We start from the raw sequence: 16,031 nt of genomic DNA, 5'->3' as shown, positions 1-16,031 counted from the left end.
CCATTTTGGCTGTCTAAAGTGTGTGTTCCACTGGGAACTTAAAACATCTATTCCCATAATACATTAAGTGGTGTATTAGTTACAACCACCGCGTATGTATTGTTTCAAAAGGACCCACCTACAAATTTATTATCAATCCATTGTCCAATTTGAGAGCTATCTCTGAATCTAGTCAAAATAATTTTTGGACACTTCCCAGCCTCATAATGACTGTGTCCTAGTGTTTAGGAAGGCCAAAAATGCTTGGCAACTTTAGTTGCCATCAGATCCCCAACACAGATTCTAATTGGGAGAATTGACTTTCTTCTACCTAACACTGATAGTTTGTCTGCACTTTTTGTTCGCATTTTATGTGTGTGTGTTTCACTTAAATTGTTACTCTAGTTCATTTTAATTGCTGTACAATCAATGAGGTAAATCTTTTGGAGAATATATGTATATCAATAACATGCTGGTAGTAAAGAATAATACCTTCCTTTCAAAGGCAAATGGGACTCTCAGAAAAAAGATATTTAGGGCACAAGGAAAACTAATTTCTATAAAGTAGAAATATTAAAAACACTAATACCAATCTCAAGTGAAATTGAAAACAAACTAAAAATAAAAAGACCCTTCTACCTAGAAATTTTATAACCTATTACATAATTCCAGGATGAAAGGAGAACTACAATCAGAAATTAAAGAATTCCTGAAAGATAATGATAATGAAAACATCATATATCACAATTGCTGTAATGCAGCATAGAGGGAAATTCATAGCCTTAACATCAATATCAATAAAAATGAAAGAATTAACATAAGAGAAATTCCTAAACCATACAACTAGAAAAATAACAGCAAAATAAACCAAAAGAGCACAAGGAAAGAAATGATACAAAAGCAGAAAGTGAATAGGGAAATAGCAAATGTAAAAAACTGGTTCTTTGAAAAATTAACAAAAGAAACTACTAACACACATAAAGTAAACAACACAAGTATAAAAAATAAGAAAATGACAAGGAGGAAAGACTAATAATGCAGAAGAAATAATAAAACATGCAAATAAATTTGAAAACTTAGATGATTTAACTGCATTCTCAGTAAGGTCAAGAACTAGGCAAGAATGCTTACTATCTTGACCACTATTACATTATTCTGGAAGTAGCAGCCAATACTATTGGACAACAGAAAACAAACACATTAGAACTGTAAAAATAAGAAAAAAATAAAACGTTTCTATTTTCAGGTGACCTGATAGTATAGCTGGAAAATCCCAAATAATGATAAAGCTAACTCAAACAAAATTATTCATCAAGGTAGCAGGATATAAGATTAACGTGCAAAAATAAATAGTTTTTATATGCAAAAATAACCAATTGAAGACATGATGGAAGGAAAACCTCATTTACAGTAGCAACAAAAAGATAAAATATAATAAAGAAACCTACAAGGAAATATTAAAAATCTATAGGAAGAAAAGTATAAAACACTCCCAAAAGACAAAAAGTTGACTTAAACAAATGGAAAGACATTCATTATATAATACTTGACTGACAGCTCAACATTAAGATGATAGCTCAACCTAATTTAACTTATAAATTTAAGATAGTCCCAATAAAAATACCAACAACTTTTTTATGAAGTTAAACAAGTTGCTAAGAAGTTTATATGGAACTAAAAACATGCAAGAATAGCTATGAAAACACTGAAAAGAAAGAGCTATGAGTGGGGCCTAGAATTAGCAGGAATTAATACCACAAAGCCTCTATTCTCAAAAGAGTGAGGTACTGGCAAATGAATAGAAGGACCAATGGAATGGAACCGAAAGTCCAGTAACAGGCCCAAATACATATATAAATTTAGTATATGATAAAGGTAATATTGCAAATAACTGGGAAAAGATTAATTAAATTGGTCTGGGACAATTGGAAAAATAAATCTGGGAAAATAAAAGGAAGATGAATTACACACAAGAATAAACTCCGGATGAAGCAGAGGTCAAAATAAAAACAAACTCTCTAAGTCTTAAGAGATAACTTAAGTAATTTCTCCGTAACTTGTTTTCAACTATAACTGAAAATCCAGACAAAATAAAAAGTTTTATAGAATTAGATAGATACAGAGAGAAAGAACAAACGATAAAGGAGCAAAATGTTAATAGGTAAAAATCTGGATAAAGGATATATAGACATATAAATATATGTCTATATATCCTTCATTCATATTTTTATGTATTCATATGTATGTATGTATTCTTTAAACTATTGTTATAATTCTCAGTAAGTTTGAAATAATTTCTAAATAAAGTTTCTTTAAATTCAAAGAAGTATGTATAGTACCATTCAATTTTATAAATGTATATAATTACTTGTGTAATCTAAAGGATATACACACATCCATTCAGAGACATCCATGCCCCCAAAGCATTAAAGAACAACTTCTAAGCAAGGGGGATTTTAGGTATTTTAATGCAATTGCTTCTTTGCTTCTTTATATTTCCTTTCATGAGCATTTCTTTTTCTTTTTTTTTTTCTTTTTTTTTTTTTAGATTTTGTTTGGGGAAGGGGAACAGGACTTTTATTGGGGAACTTCCAGGACTTTTTTCCAAGTCAAGTTGTCCTTTCACTCTTAGTTGTGGAGGGTGCAGCTCAGCTCTAGGTCCAGTTGCCGTTTTCTAGTTGCAGTGGGCACAGCCCACCATCCCTCGTGGGAGTCGAAACCCACAACCTTGTGGTTGAGAGCCCGTGTTCCAACCAACTGAGCCATCCGGGAGGCAGCTCAGCTCAAAGTGCCCTGTTCAATCTTAGTTGCAGGGGGCAGAGCCCACTATCCCTTGCAGGACTCGAGGAATTGAATTGGCAACCTTGTGGTTGAGAGCCCACTGTCCCATGTGGGAATCGAACTGGCAGCCTTCAGAGTTAGAAGAAGCATGGAGCTCTAACTGCCTGAGCCACCGGGCCCGCCCCACGAGCATTTCTTTTGACATAATATAATCGTTTTGTTAACTTAAAATGTTCCTCAAAGCATTGCTTATAGTAGTGAAAAAAACGGAAGTAATCTAAATGCCCACCAAAAAGTAAATGACTAAGCTAAAAATGACAAGTAATAAAATTAAGCAATGAAAAAAGATGCTTTTTCTCATTTTAAAGGTTGATCAATTATTCAGAACTCCTGTGGCATTGTATACCAAGAAAATCTTACCCTGAAACTGTTTGTTAAAAAAATAATAAAAATAAACAATAAGTTAGGTTTTCCTACACACTGAGAGAAAAAGTGCATTGAAGCAAGCATACATTTTTTAATCATAGTTTTTAATACTCTCTAATCAAATTAGTAAAGAAAGGGCAAGCAGAGGTGACTTCAGTTCCTATTTCTTCTGCCTGGTGCCCTTGACTTTCATTTATAAGTATCTAACAAAGAACATTCCTATGTTAGAGGAGTTAAAAGCAGTATTCTTCAGTAGTAATAGCTTTCCTTGCTGCCTCAATGTTGTTCGCACAGAAGGCTGTAGCACATCTTTTTGTCAAAGCTGTGGATTGCTTTCATGGGACTGTTTGTGCTACAACAGCATTCACGTATATTTTTCTGGAGATGGGTAGTGCGAAGCTTCATGATGCTTGACGTGCTCCCCTTTGTAGTACATGGCACCGAAAGAAAGAAAGAAATAATATAAAAAATACCAACGGTATTTTTACTACATGTACACAATCTTTGGTTTGTTTGTTTGTTTTACAATGCTTGAATGGTAGTAACACTGATGACTAGAAAGTTTGTTGGGTAAAGGGAAATTTACAGATTCCTGTTTTCTAAATCAGCTTCTAACAAATAAGATGGGTTTTCATAATTAATAAGTAAATATCAGAGATGCAGATGTTGTCTACTTTCTTTGTTACAGTGTGATCATTTGTGATGTTCATAGAGCTGAGATCTTCAAAAAGAGAACACTGTAAGAATAAGGTACACCATCTAATCCTGTAAGAAACTATGTGTAATGCACACACCCAAGACAGATACAGAGCTGTACGAGGAGCAGATGTATGAAATACAAATGGAACATGACAAAGAACTCTGTTTGGAGCCTTGTTTGACTAAATGTCATAGCATCTTTTCAAGGTTCAAAATACACATTGGTACTTACATGGATAAATGTTTATTAGAATATTACATTCATTAAAATACTTGTAGTCTTTCCAGTACAAAACACTGGTGTGGATTTCAAAGTTTTATGTGGACCACAGGGTTTATGTTTCTGCAGGTGTACAATGATTTGCATATTTTCAATTAAAAAAAATAATGAAGGTTTTGAGAACTGTCTTTTCTCCACTGTTCTGAAGTGCAGTTTTGCCATAAATGGCAAAAAGCACATCTGTGTGAGTCTGTTTCTGGGCTCTCTAGTCTATTCTATTGGTTTATATGTCTAACCTAAAACAATATCCAACTGTCTTAATTATGGTATCATTAAAATAAATCTCAATCTATAGAACAAGTCCTGCCACTTTATTTTTCCTTCTTCCAGTATATTCTGGCTATTCTGGTATCTGTGTTTTCATACAGATTTTCCAATTGGTTTGAAAAAAGGAAGGAAGGAAGGAAGGAAGGAAGGAAGGAAGGAAGGAAGGAAGGAAGGAAGGAAGGAAGGAAGGAAGAGGGAGAAAGGGAGGTTATTAAGCTGTTGTTTGTGATCACATTGAATCTATAATTCAGTTTGGGGAGAACTGGCATCATTATATGGGGTCTTTCAATCCATGGACGTTGAATGTGTTTCTAACTATTATTATTCTTAAATTTCTCTCAATTATATTTGATAGTTCTGCATAAAGATCTTACACATCTTTTGTTATTTTTCCCTTAGATATTTGACATATTTATGTCATTAAAAATAACATCTTTAACTTTTATCTTTAATTTATTGCTAGTTTATAAATATGCATTTGATTTTTGTACATGAACTTTGTATCCAGCAATATTGAAAAACTTACATATTCTGATAATTTATCTGTAGATTCTTTTAAATTTTGTACATATACAATTACATATCAACTATAAATAATGACATTATCACCCAACTTGCTGCATGGCATATTGATGGATATGGTTTGCTAAGAATATATATGTGAACATAAAATATATATATGATATATATAATTGATGATCATATATATATAAAAAATTATACCATACATATATGTATATGTTTTTCCATGAATGACATTGAACTATTAGGTTGATGCAAAAGAAATTGCGGTTTTTGCAATTATTTTTAACCTTTTAAACCGCTATTACTTTTGCACCAACCTAATACAATTTTCCTTTCTTAAAATGTCCTTTTCCAGTTTTACTATCAAAGGTATGCTGGCCTCATAAAATAAGGTGATGATTGAAAGCATTTGTGTAAAATTGGTGTCTTAGCCTATTGGTTGCATGCATTGGTTTATTTTGGGAAATGATCCCAGGTAACAGAAGTAAAGTACAGGGAAGTATGAAACTGGAAGGAGCAAAAGCAAAAAGAAATGCGCTGGAGACAAATGAGGCTTAATTCTACCGGGATCTTCCATGTAGTGATGTAGAATGTACTTCTGAACTGTCCGCTCAAGAGAAAAAAGAAGGCAACAGGAACTGGTATTATTTAGTGATTTTAAAAAAATTGTCAGCTCCATTTCTGCAAGCTTCTCTCAAGGAATCCTTTGTGCTTGGACGTAAAGTGCATTTCTCCAGAGAGCATTTGCATTTGCTTCTGCCTGGCACTACCAATCCAAGCACACTTTAAACTACATTTTTAGATTGCAGCTTTTTCACGCTATTTGAACAGCTATTTCTAGCCCTAAACTCCTATGAGCATGGTGGCTTGTCAATTCTGCCTCCCAAAAAAATTCTTTTACTTTTTCACCAGCTTAACCATACATTAGTAATTATTTATAAAACCATATTTTAGCCAGTTTCTTATGGTGGTTACATATGGAGGGGATTCTCTGTGAATTTAATCTGCCATATTGTCCTTCTATATTTTACTTTATTGACCAGTTCAAGCTCCAGTATCATGTAGATCCAATGACTGAAGTTTATAATGTATTGGAACTATATCTATCATATATTACAGTGTGTTATGTTTTTGAATAGCTGGAAAGACAACTTCCCCTCTTTGTTCTAAACTGCCTTGGCTCTTTTCTGACATTTATTATTTCGTATGTTTTAGAATTCCTTGTCAAAATAAGTATCTGTGGGGCACTGACAGGCATTGTGTTAATATATATACTGTCTCTGAGTGTAAGATTTGGGAAGAATTGAGTTATTTCAAATATTTAATCTTACTGCCTGCACATTTCTTAATATTTTTCAGTTTTTCTTCCTAAGAGAAAAATTTTTTCCCATTGTAATTTCTAAGTAGTTATTTTGAGATTACTAGTTATTTTGAAACACATGTTGTTTTTAATATTCCCACTGTACAAGTGGCTTAACAGTTCTTAAGGTGCTTTGTTTTTTGTCCTAACGTGGAAGGCTGCCCAAAACAAGCAAAATAAACAATAAATGCCTCAATTTGTGGCTTATTTTCAAAATATCCAATAATATAAGGATTATTTTTGCTCTGCAGCCTGGGGCAACCTTTGAGGAGGAAATGCTAACTGCGCCTTTTTACCCCTTAACGTTTGGTAAAGAATTTACTATGGTTTTCTATTGAGGCAAAGAACCAAAAAAATCTTGATATGGATTTCTAGGAATTCAATACGTCTATTCAGACCTTACACGTTGTATGCTTCATTAAAGCATAGTTCCCACTATAACTAATCTCTGTCTTAAAGGACATACACAGTTGTCAAACTTTCTAGGGTTACTCTAAAGTAAAAACAAAAGTCCACCCCATCCCCTACCCCTGCCCCTAGGTATGATAGTTTCACTTCCACAAAAAATGTTGCAAAGCTCTGAGAGGCAGGCGACTTTCATAATCCGACGTCGATTTACAATCCTTCAAAGTTCAAAAGCTAATTTTTTTCCTTTTGTCGTTCACCATCGACCCTCGTGCATTACACGTTTTAGTAGTTAGGTCTCAGAAAACATTCGTTGAATTTTAACTGGCAGGTATTTTGGATGGAAGTGAGTCCTTGGGTTAACTCTAAAATCCATGATAAAAATATACACTCAACGTGTGAACAAGTGAGCACTCCATGGTTTTCTGTTAAAGGTTCCCCTCTCCCCCAGAACCTAGTTTATTTTGACTCCCCGAAATACTGATTTCTCTCTACAGTCTTAGAAAACAAGATTCATGGACAAAACATAGATAATCGAAATAACTTTTTTTTTCGCTGAAGGATTATAATTGCAGCATAAGACAGGAGAGCTCAAAGCAACCTGATACAATGCTTTGCCCTGATTGGAAAGAAGACCGAGGCGATTAATGAAAGATGTATCTGGTATATTTGGTGTATCTGGGTGCGGGTAATTGCAGAGCTACTAAGGTCAACGCGCGTCATCACCAGCGGAAAACCGCGAGTCGTTTCAATCACTGCCGCTGGAGGGCGCTCCTAGGAAACCTAATTGCCTACTGACCCTATGCTCCCGGGCCACGCCCCCGGTTTCCTGGGTTACTGGCCCCCGGTTTCCTGGGTTACTGGCCCCGGCGCTGTTCTGCAAGTTCTTTTCCGGCAGGCGAACATCTTACGTCCTCGGCGCGTGACGCAGCACGCATAGATAAAAATACGTGCAGACGGCAGCCTCTTTCTTTCTGATAGCTCAGCCTGCCTTCAAGATGGCGCCGGTGAGTGATCGCGGTGTCGCTGGGAACGTCTTTCTTGAGTGTAGATGATTTTTGCGTCTGGCGAGTTGGAGATGTCTCTTTAGAGATAAGAAGAGAGTCGAAATGGAGACTGGGTTAGGAATGTAAACCAAGATGTTACAGCTCTAAGTTGTTTTTCCAAGACATCTGGCAACTGCCATGCGGTCTGGTGGAGTAAGAGCTGGGCCCGGCCGTGGCTCAGGATGGGTGGTCGTGCGAGCGCAGGGAAGGAGGCCCGACGGCGAACGGGGCTAGTGAGACAGACAGCCTTTTGGACCATTTCTTTAATCCCTCGCGCTTAGTAACGCCGGTGTTACCCACTTATTTGCACCAGTAAAGGAGATGTGGGCAATCGGGCAGGTCTGACGGCTTTGTCTGGGCGGAGGGGTCTCTGCGGCGCGCGGCTGCCGAGGTGGCCCGGGCCTGAAAGCGCCAGGGAGCTTTAGCGCTGAGTTGGGGAGGAAGTTTGTTCATTACCTCATGAAGGAATTATTGTGAAGGTACAAGTCGTATAAAAGGAAAGTGCTTCAAAGGTTTTGTTCACATTATTAATAATTACCAGATAGATGCTCTAACCGCTCCAAAAAAGCATTTGAAAAATTACCGAAAAGAAAAAGCGTTTGGGAGAGTAAGATTGACATAGATTCCTCGAATACCTAGGAAAGCAAATCGGTATTAGTACTTGCTATCCATTTGGGTGGATCTAATTTAGAGATGACATTCTCTGCTAAGTACTGATTTGTCTGTTTTCCCTACATTGCCTGAGTATGTATTGTTAGCAGCTACAGCACCATTTTACTTGTGTAGCCTTATTACGTGCTATTGGTCTAAAAGTTGGGTATGGACACTTATATGTATATTTAAAATAAAAATCTTTACCAGAAAACAGCATAAGGATTGAATTCTCTGAACATAAGTGGGTGTAATACTGTGGTCTGGCTTGTACTTGAGCTTGGACCAAGTGTACTACTCTGTTCCCCACCTGCAGTGGGAGTGGCAGTAGTAAAGCAGCGCCTGGCCTATAGGAAAAAGGTATCCGGTAAATTAAAATTGGACATCCGTGATCTGGCAAATAATAAAAGTTCATTAAAACTTTTCTTGGTAACTTGAACAAAGTGGGCTTGGTTAGAGCTTCAAACCAACCTTCATGCATGTTTATACTTTGACCTCGCAGTAGAAAGTAGATTGATCTTCTTAATCTTTTCCAGGGTAAAAATAGGATTATTTGTAATCTTCTGGGGAAGGAAACCATATACTTCGAGCTTTCTTGAGTTTTGCATTTGTGGGACACTTGTATGACCAACGGGAAGTTTCCATCAGACTTCACAGAAACTTGGTTTAAACCAAGCCTGTCCTTCAGATAGTCTAGTTTCAAAAAAGTTAGGGAGTATCCGATAGATGTTAAGGAATTTTTTTAGAATTTTACACCGTTTCATGTATATAATCTTATACTAGTACATTGTACATCATTGCTCTGATAAAGATTTTTAAAGTTTGTGTATCAAGTGAATAAATTGGTTTAAAGAATCATAATTATGTTAATGTTCTGTAGCAAAAAGTCAAGAAGCCTAAGAGGTCAGTCTGGAAGTTTGGTTTGGACCTTACTCATCCAGTGGAAGATGGTATTTTTGACTCCGGAAATTTTGTAAGTATCATTCTACTCTGTTGTTATCATTTTTCTTAAGATCTGTAAGTATGTGATATTTGATTTTAATCTAAGCTCTATTCCTAGGGTACCTTCCCTAGTGAGTATCTAGGGTTTTCTTCCCTAGTTTTGTATTTTTTCTTTTTTTTAAAATAGGAACAGTTTCTACGGGAGAAGGTTAAAGTCAATGGAAAAACTGGAAATCTTGGGAATGTTGTTCACATTGAACGCTGCAAGAATAAAATCACAGTTGTTTCCGAGAAGCAGTTCTCAAAAAGGTTCGTATTTTTCATGATGTTTTAGCGAAATTGTGGAATAGATACGATGATGAAGTCAGAGAGATAAAAGAACTTTAATAAGGCCTATAAATGGAAAATATATTTAGTAACAGTAGTTACTTGGGCTGGTTGTTGGTAAGTGTAATTTATTGCAGGGATACAGGCACGTTATATCCAGGCCTCTTGTCCAGTCAGCCCCTGTAATCCAAATTGTATATAAACTAATCACTAGGGATTTGGACATGAGAGGTACTATTTGTCCTCGATGGACATGCAGATAAATATTATAAAATGCAATACTCTTAATTGCTATACTGAAAGTAGAGATAGAGATGGCACAAGAATTTACGGAGAACCTGAGAGTGAACAGTTGCCGGTGGGATGAGGTGATCCTAGCATAGGGAGCAGCATTAACAGGACAAAGGGAGCTTGAGAGGAATGCTTGGTAGTTAAGAATTGCTGTAAAGTATAAATGGAAGAGAGAACGGCTGGAGTGATGAAATTATAAGGACTGAGCCCATGCTAGTTGCATAGCTCTCAATACTCTTGAACTTGTAAATGGATTTAGCCCTGTAGACAGGTTGCCTACTTTTGATCCAGCATGGGATTTGAGGTTAAGGAGGATGATAGTGGTGAAGAGAATGTTGACATTTTAGTACATATTTGAAAAATGAAATTGCATATTGTTTAATTAAAAATCTGATGGTGGCGGTAAGACTGAAGAGGAAGCCACTATATTACTCTCCCACATAACTGGCTTCCAACGTAAGAATATTAGTTTGTTTGTTTTTTTCCCAAGTCAAGTTGTTGTCCTTTCAATCTTAGTTGTGGAGGGCGCAGCTCAGCTCCAGGTCCAGTTGCCGTTGCTAGTTGCAGGGGGCACAGCCCACCATCCCTTACGGAAGTCAAACCGGCAACCTTGTGGTTGAGAGGACGCGCTCCAACCAACTGAGCCATCCGGGAGCTCAGTGGCAACTCAGCTCAAGGTGCCGTGTTCAATCTTAGTTGCAGGGGGCAGAGCCCATCATCCCTTGCGGGACTCAAGGAATTGAACTGGCAACCTTGTGGTTGAGAGCCCACTGGCCCATGTGGGAATTGAACCAGCAGTCTTTGGAGTTAGGAGCATGGAGCTCTAACTGCCTGAGCCACCGGGCCGGCCCCAATATTAGTTTATTTTAAGGAGATGGGAGAAGAAGGGTTTTATAGTTATAAATGATTCCAATTGGGGTTGAGAGGCTGCCTTTTTGTATCCCTAGCAATCTTGCACAGTGCTTAATACAAATAAAGTATTTTGGAGGGAACTGGGAACACAAAAGATGAGTATAATGGTGCACATCTATATAATAAGGTTTTGCAAAATAGGTATTCATGAAATTCATGATTTTATTTTAAAGATATTTGAAGTATCTTACCAAGAAATACCTTAAGAAGAACAGTCTTCGTGATTGGCTTCGTGTGGTTGCATCTGACAAGGAGACTTACGAACTTCGCTACTTCCAGATTAGTCAAGATGAAGATGGATCCGAGTCTGAGGACTAGGTGAAGCCACCCATTGTAGGGCTTTGCTTACTGCTCAAACAAATGAAAAGAAACCCAGAAATGGACTTTTAGTTTATCAGTGAATAAAAAAGCATACTCTGTGTGTAAGCTTTCGTCTCTTTTGTTTAAGTATATGCTGTTTACATGATGCTGGCTATTCTTTGATAGTTTCTATAAGCAATATTTAAATAGCTTATAGCTAGAATTTTTTCCCAGGATTTCTGAAATATATTGCTTTTACAAATTTCCTCAGGTTAAAGTATGTAGTGTTGTATAAGAAGCTAGGAAGCACAGTTTGGGGTATAATTACATAGTAACACATTTAAAGTCCCAAGTGTTTTTGTACAGTTTGTAAGTGCAATCCTTAGTGCCTAGAACAGTTCTTACACACAGGTGCTGAGTATTGAATCTCTTCCTGCCCTCTGCTTCAGAGGATGCTGACTTTCTAATTAGCATAAAGGCTAATTAGTGTAAAGGATGAGCGCCCTGCTGCTCTAAACCAGTGTTGAATCACCTGTCAGAGATCTCCAACCAGATGCTTTTAGGCACTAGAAACTGAAAACCTTCAAAGCTGAACTTTTATCATACCCACTAAATCTGCTTCTGTGTTCCTTGTTTGAAAAATTATAATAATTTACTCAGCCAGTTGGAATCTTGTTCACTTAAAAACCGTCCCCTCACTGATCATTCTGAAAAATGTAAGTCTTCTATACTTAGAACTTCTCAGTTGATGAGCCCTTTCCCCCAAATAAAGCGGCCTTAGAAGTAGTGAAGTAGAATGGTTTGGCAAAATCCAGATTGCAAGAGATCAGAGAATAATGGGAGGGAGGTGCTAGCACTATTTCTTGGTTTTCCTGTGGTCCCAAATGTGGCACCCTTTTCTACATTCGCCTGAAAGTGGTGGTTTCAATAACTCAGGTACTTAGATCATGGGCCCTCATACAGTAGAATTATATTGCCACATCTTGATTATTCTAATACACAGATTTACATAATTGGTTTTGGGAGTGTTTGAAATGAGTTAATTCTGAAGAGCTCCACAACGTAAATGCACTGCCATAGTGCAGCAACTCCGTGGTTCTTTCCCAAATGGTTGTAATAACTTCCTAACTTAACTTTCATTCTTCGAGTTCATGTTTTCCACCAATAGTTAACAAGATCTTACTATGTGCTTCCTCTGCTGAGCCTTGTGGATAAATGGAGCAAAAACACTCAACATGCTCTGTGGTATGGTGAGGGAAACGGTGACCAAGGATAACCCAGAAGGGTTTATAAAAGGAATTTGACCTAGTCAAGGAAGGCTTTGAGGAAGTGTTTAAGCTGACCTAGAACTGCCAAGGTATTAACTGGATAAAGGAAAATGGGTGTTCATGCAGAGAACAGCTTGGTAAAGCTCGGGATGTTGGGAATCTGGTTGGCATAGAGGATATCTGGTTGCAATAGAAGTTAGGAGAAGAATCTTGAAATGTAGGCATAAAACCAGCCTGTGGGGACAGCCAGGAGTGCAGTTTCCAGGCTCTGGGCCTCACGTGGAAAGGTGCTCACTTGGGTAGTAGATGGCAGTCAGCTGTGGCTGGTTAGCCGTCAGCTGTGGCCATTGAGCCTCAGCTGGTATAACTGCCGCGGCTACACTGAGTCGAGCCGAGGAGGGTCGGTCGGTTGGCAGCAAAGCGGACAGCAGATCGCACGTGTGAACCCAGCCTCCAGTGAGACCATAGTGGTATGACTCCCCTACCTATGGCTCCGTGGGTGTTCCTTTTTGGCCTCACCATGTCCTGCGTTCTTATGTGGGGAGTGGGAGCAGAGACCCTGTAGGACACCTCGCACAACACAGCCTGTGCAGGACATGTCCATGGTCAATCGCGTGCAGTGGAAAGCTACTGAATTTTAAGTGGAGGGTGATATGATCTGATCCATTGAGAGGTGCACTTTGAAAAAGATTGGTTGTGCTGTGGAAAATGGTTTTCAGTGGGGTCATACTGGATGCAAGGAAACAGGATGCTATGGCAGTGTCCTGTGGATTATAATAGGACTGGGGTGCTGGAAATGTAGAGAAGCGGATAGGTTTTAGAGATTTTTCATAGAATAAAATCTTTGGAACTTTGGTGATGGACATGGATGGTAAGGGAGAAGTGTCAAGGGCGACACAACTGGCTGTGTGGTGGCATTTGCTGAGTTTGGGCACAATGGAAGAAGGGGAGAGTAGGGGAACAGTTCCAGTTTAGGCCATGCTGAATGTGAGATCCAGAAGATGGCAGGTATGAGGTTGAATGTATGGGTCTAACACTCAGAGGAAGGGTCTAGGTGAAGATGTCTGCTAGTCTTATGCACATAGGGAGTAATGAACAGTGGGGGTAAATTGCCTATGGAGAGAGTACAGTGACACCCAAGTGTTGCAAACACCGAGTCACCTTCATTCCTCCCCTAGAGGAATCTTCCAGAAACGTGGTTGTGTGATGATAGTCACATGTTTAAAATTATTCAGTTAATTTAACTTTTAATATTGTGTACTGGGGCCTGAGTACATTGTGCCAAATAAGATTTGCATGACCTTAAGGGAGTTGGCAGGTTAGTTGAGACAAGTAAATACATTTATTTAACATGTAATTTATGTATAAAGAGGTCTTAATTCCTATATTAGTCCCCTCAATTCTGTTTCCTCCCCTTTCAGGTAGCCATTTAAAAAGAAAATTATGGTTTATCTATTTTTTAAAGAGATGCACCATTAGTTAAGTGATAGCTTACTATGCTCAGTTTTCTCCACATTCCTTTTTTTCACTTAATATCGTGGAGTCAATCGATCACTTCTGCGTGGATGTACCATAATTTATTCAAACAGTTCCCTGCTGATGGGCATTTGACTTGTTTCCAAACTTGCTGCTATAAATAGTGCTGCATTAAAAGCCTTTTGCTCATGCCTTTTCTTATTTTTGCCATTTAATCTTTGGAGTGGATTCCTAGACGTGAGACTCCTAGGGATTCAGAAAAGAAAGAAATGTGCGATTTCAATATATAGTGCCATCCCTCCGTGGGGGCTGTCATTTTACCCTCCCACTAGCCTTCCCACCAGTGTATGGAAACGTCCATGTTCCCAGAGACTTCCTACAGATTATATTGTCCAATTTGAGTTTTTTGGTCTATCTGATAGGTGAGATGGTTATCAGGACAGTTTTATTTTGCATTTCTTTTCGCTTAAGGGCCACCGCATTTCTTTTTCTGTGGGTTGCCTGTTTATACATCTTTAGGATATATATGGGATTCTTGGTCTTTTTATTCTTTATTTTTTGAAGCTTCCTCAGTCTTAAGCCTTTGTCTATGATTAAATTGCAATTTTTTTCAGTTTGTTGTTTGATTTTGCCCCATATTTATGGTGTTTTTTTGTTGTTTTAGAAGAATTTTTTTGTATGCGGTTCTGTTGCTCTTCCTTATTGCCTCAGGATTTTGAGCCAGTGTTAGAAAAGCTTTCCCTATTTCCACGTTACTGAAGAATACATTCATGTTTTCTTCTAATGCTTGTATGATTTCATTTTTAAAATTTAGGTCTCACTTCTAGTTGGAATGTGTCCAGGTTTACCATTTGAGAAGTAGATCTAATTTTACATTTCTTTTTCCATGTTGCTACTCACAACATTACAACATTAACCCTGATTAAAAAGTACTCGGGAAGTTTTGATTAACACTGGTTTTCCTACTTGTCTGGAAATCCTTGTTTGTGGTTATGCTGAAGTGGTTGGAGAGTCTGCGTTTATAGTTTCAGTGTGGTGCTCTTTTACAAACTGGATGATTTAAAAGCCAGAAGGGACATTTTAAAATAATACATTGCGGTTTTTAAAGGGCTTTGTTTTCTCTCTTGATCCTTCAGCAGCCCCGTGTAGCAGATTACCATCTTGCCCATTTTGCACGTGAGGAAACTGAGTCAGGTAAACTGGCTTGCCCAAGACCACACCTGGCCGTCCACCTGTCAGCCCTCAGCCAGGGATCCTCCCGCCCTAGGACTGAGCCACTTCACCGCACAAGGCGGAGGTCAGGCTGTGAGACAGGAGGAGCCCGAATCGGGGGTCTGAAGACCTGCCTCTGATACCTGCTAGCCTTGTGATCTTGGATGCAGCAACTCGCGCCTCCGGGCCTCAGTTTCCTCATCTGTACATAAGGAAGTGGTTGGAAATAGATCAGTGTTTGTCAAATGTTAGTAACCCAGCCTCATCTTGATAAACAGATGTTTCTGTGCCCCAGTTCTGATTTCCCTTCCCGTGATATGACTGATGCATAAATATCCCCCATCAAACAAGGTTTGGGGGCCTTTCTATTCTAAAACAACAAAGTAAGCTTCCTTCAATTTCCCAATAAATACAATGTTGAGTGTGTTTTTTAAGACACACAAAGCTCCTTGAAAGTAACATATGTCCCTCCACTCCTACCCCTCTATGAAGAGGCATTTTCTAAAGCTTTTTCCTGCCCTAAAGTTGATTCAAAGAACCAGACTAGGAATCAGGAATCTGCTCTCTCAATTATTGACTGGATATGTTTTCTCCCAAGGGGAACCATACAGCTGCTCTTTCCCTGTTCCTGGATGGTGTGAAATACACAGACCCCACACGTTAGAAATACATGGTCACTGATTTCTGTTCTGCCACGTCCTGTCCTCAGAGCTTATGAGTGACGTAGATGTGCTCTCTGCACTCAACCCGCAGTTCTAATGGGGGAGGCAAATGTGGGGACAGCCTGAGGTAAGTGTGGTTAGTGCCACACTGGGTCACAAGATGCTTGTAATGAGTGGGAAAGAACATCCAGGAAGTTCATCCTGGAAGAGGTGGCTGACCCT

General features: G+C 38.3%; 1 protein-coding gene across 1 annotated transcript; it reads left to right on the top strand.

Annotated features, from left to right (window-relative positions):
* The first annotated feature begins 7,591 nt into the window (after window positions 1-7,591).
* On the top strand, window positions 7,592-11,317 carry RPL22L1 (ribosomal protein L22 like 1). The gene is made up of 4 exons (XM_019735290.2): window positions 7,592-7,729; window positions 9,300-9,392; window positions 9,549-9,670; window positions 11,065-11,317. The coding sequence occupies exons 1-4, from the start codon at window positions 7,721-7,723 to the stop codon at window positions 11,207-11,209; spliced, it is 369 nt and encodes a 122-aa protein (XP_019590849.1). The 5' UTR covers window positions 7,592-7,720; the 3' UTR covers window positions 11,210-11,317.
* The last annotated feature ends 4,714 nt before the right edge of the window (window positions 11,318-16,031 follow it).

The sequence above is a fragment of the Rhinolophus sinicus genome, linkage group LG01, assembly GCF_036562045.2.
Source record: "Rhinolophus sinicus isolate RSC01 linkage group LG01, ASM3656204v1, whole genome shotgun sequence".
NCBI classification, from domain to species: domain Eukaryota; kingdom Metazoa; phylum Chordata; class Mammalia; order Chiroptera; family Rhinolophidae; genus Rhinolophus; species Rhinolophus sinicus.
The sequence above is the reverse complement of the archived record's forward strand: the minus strand, read 5'-3'. Positions and strand labels throughout refer to the sequence as shown.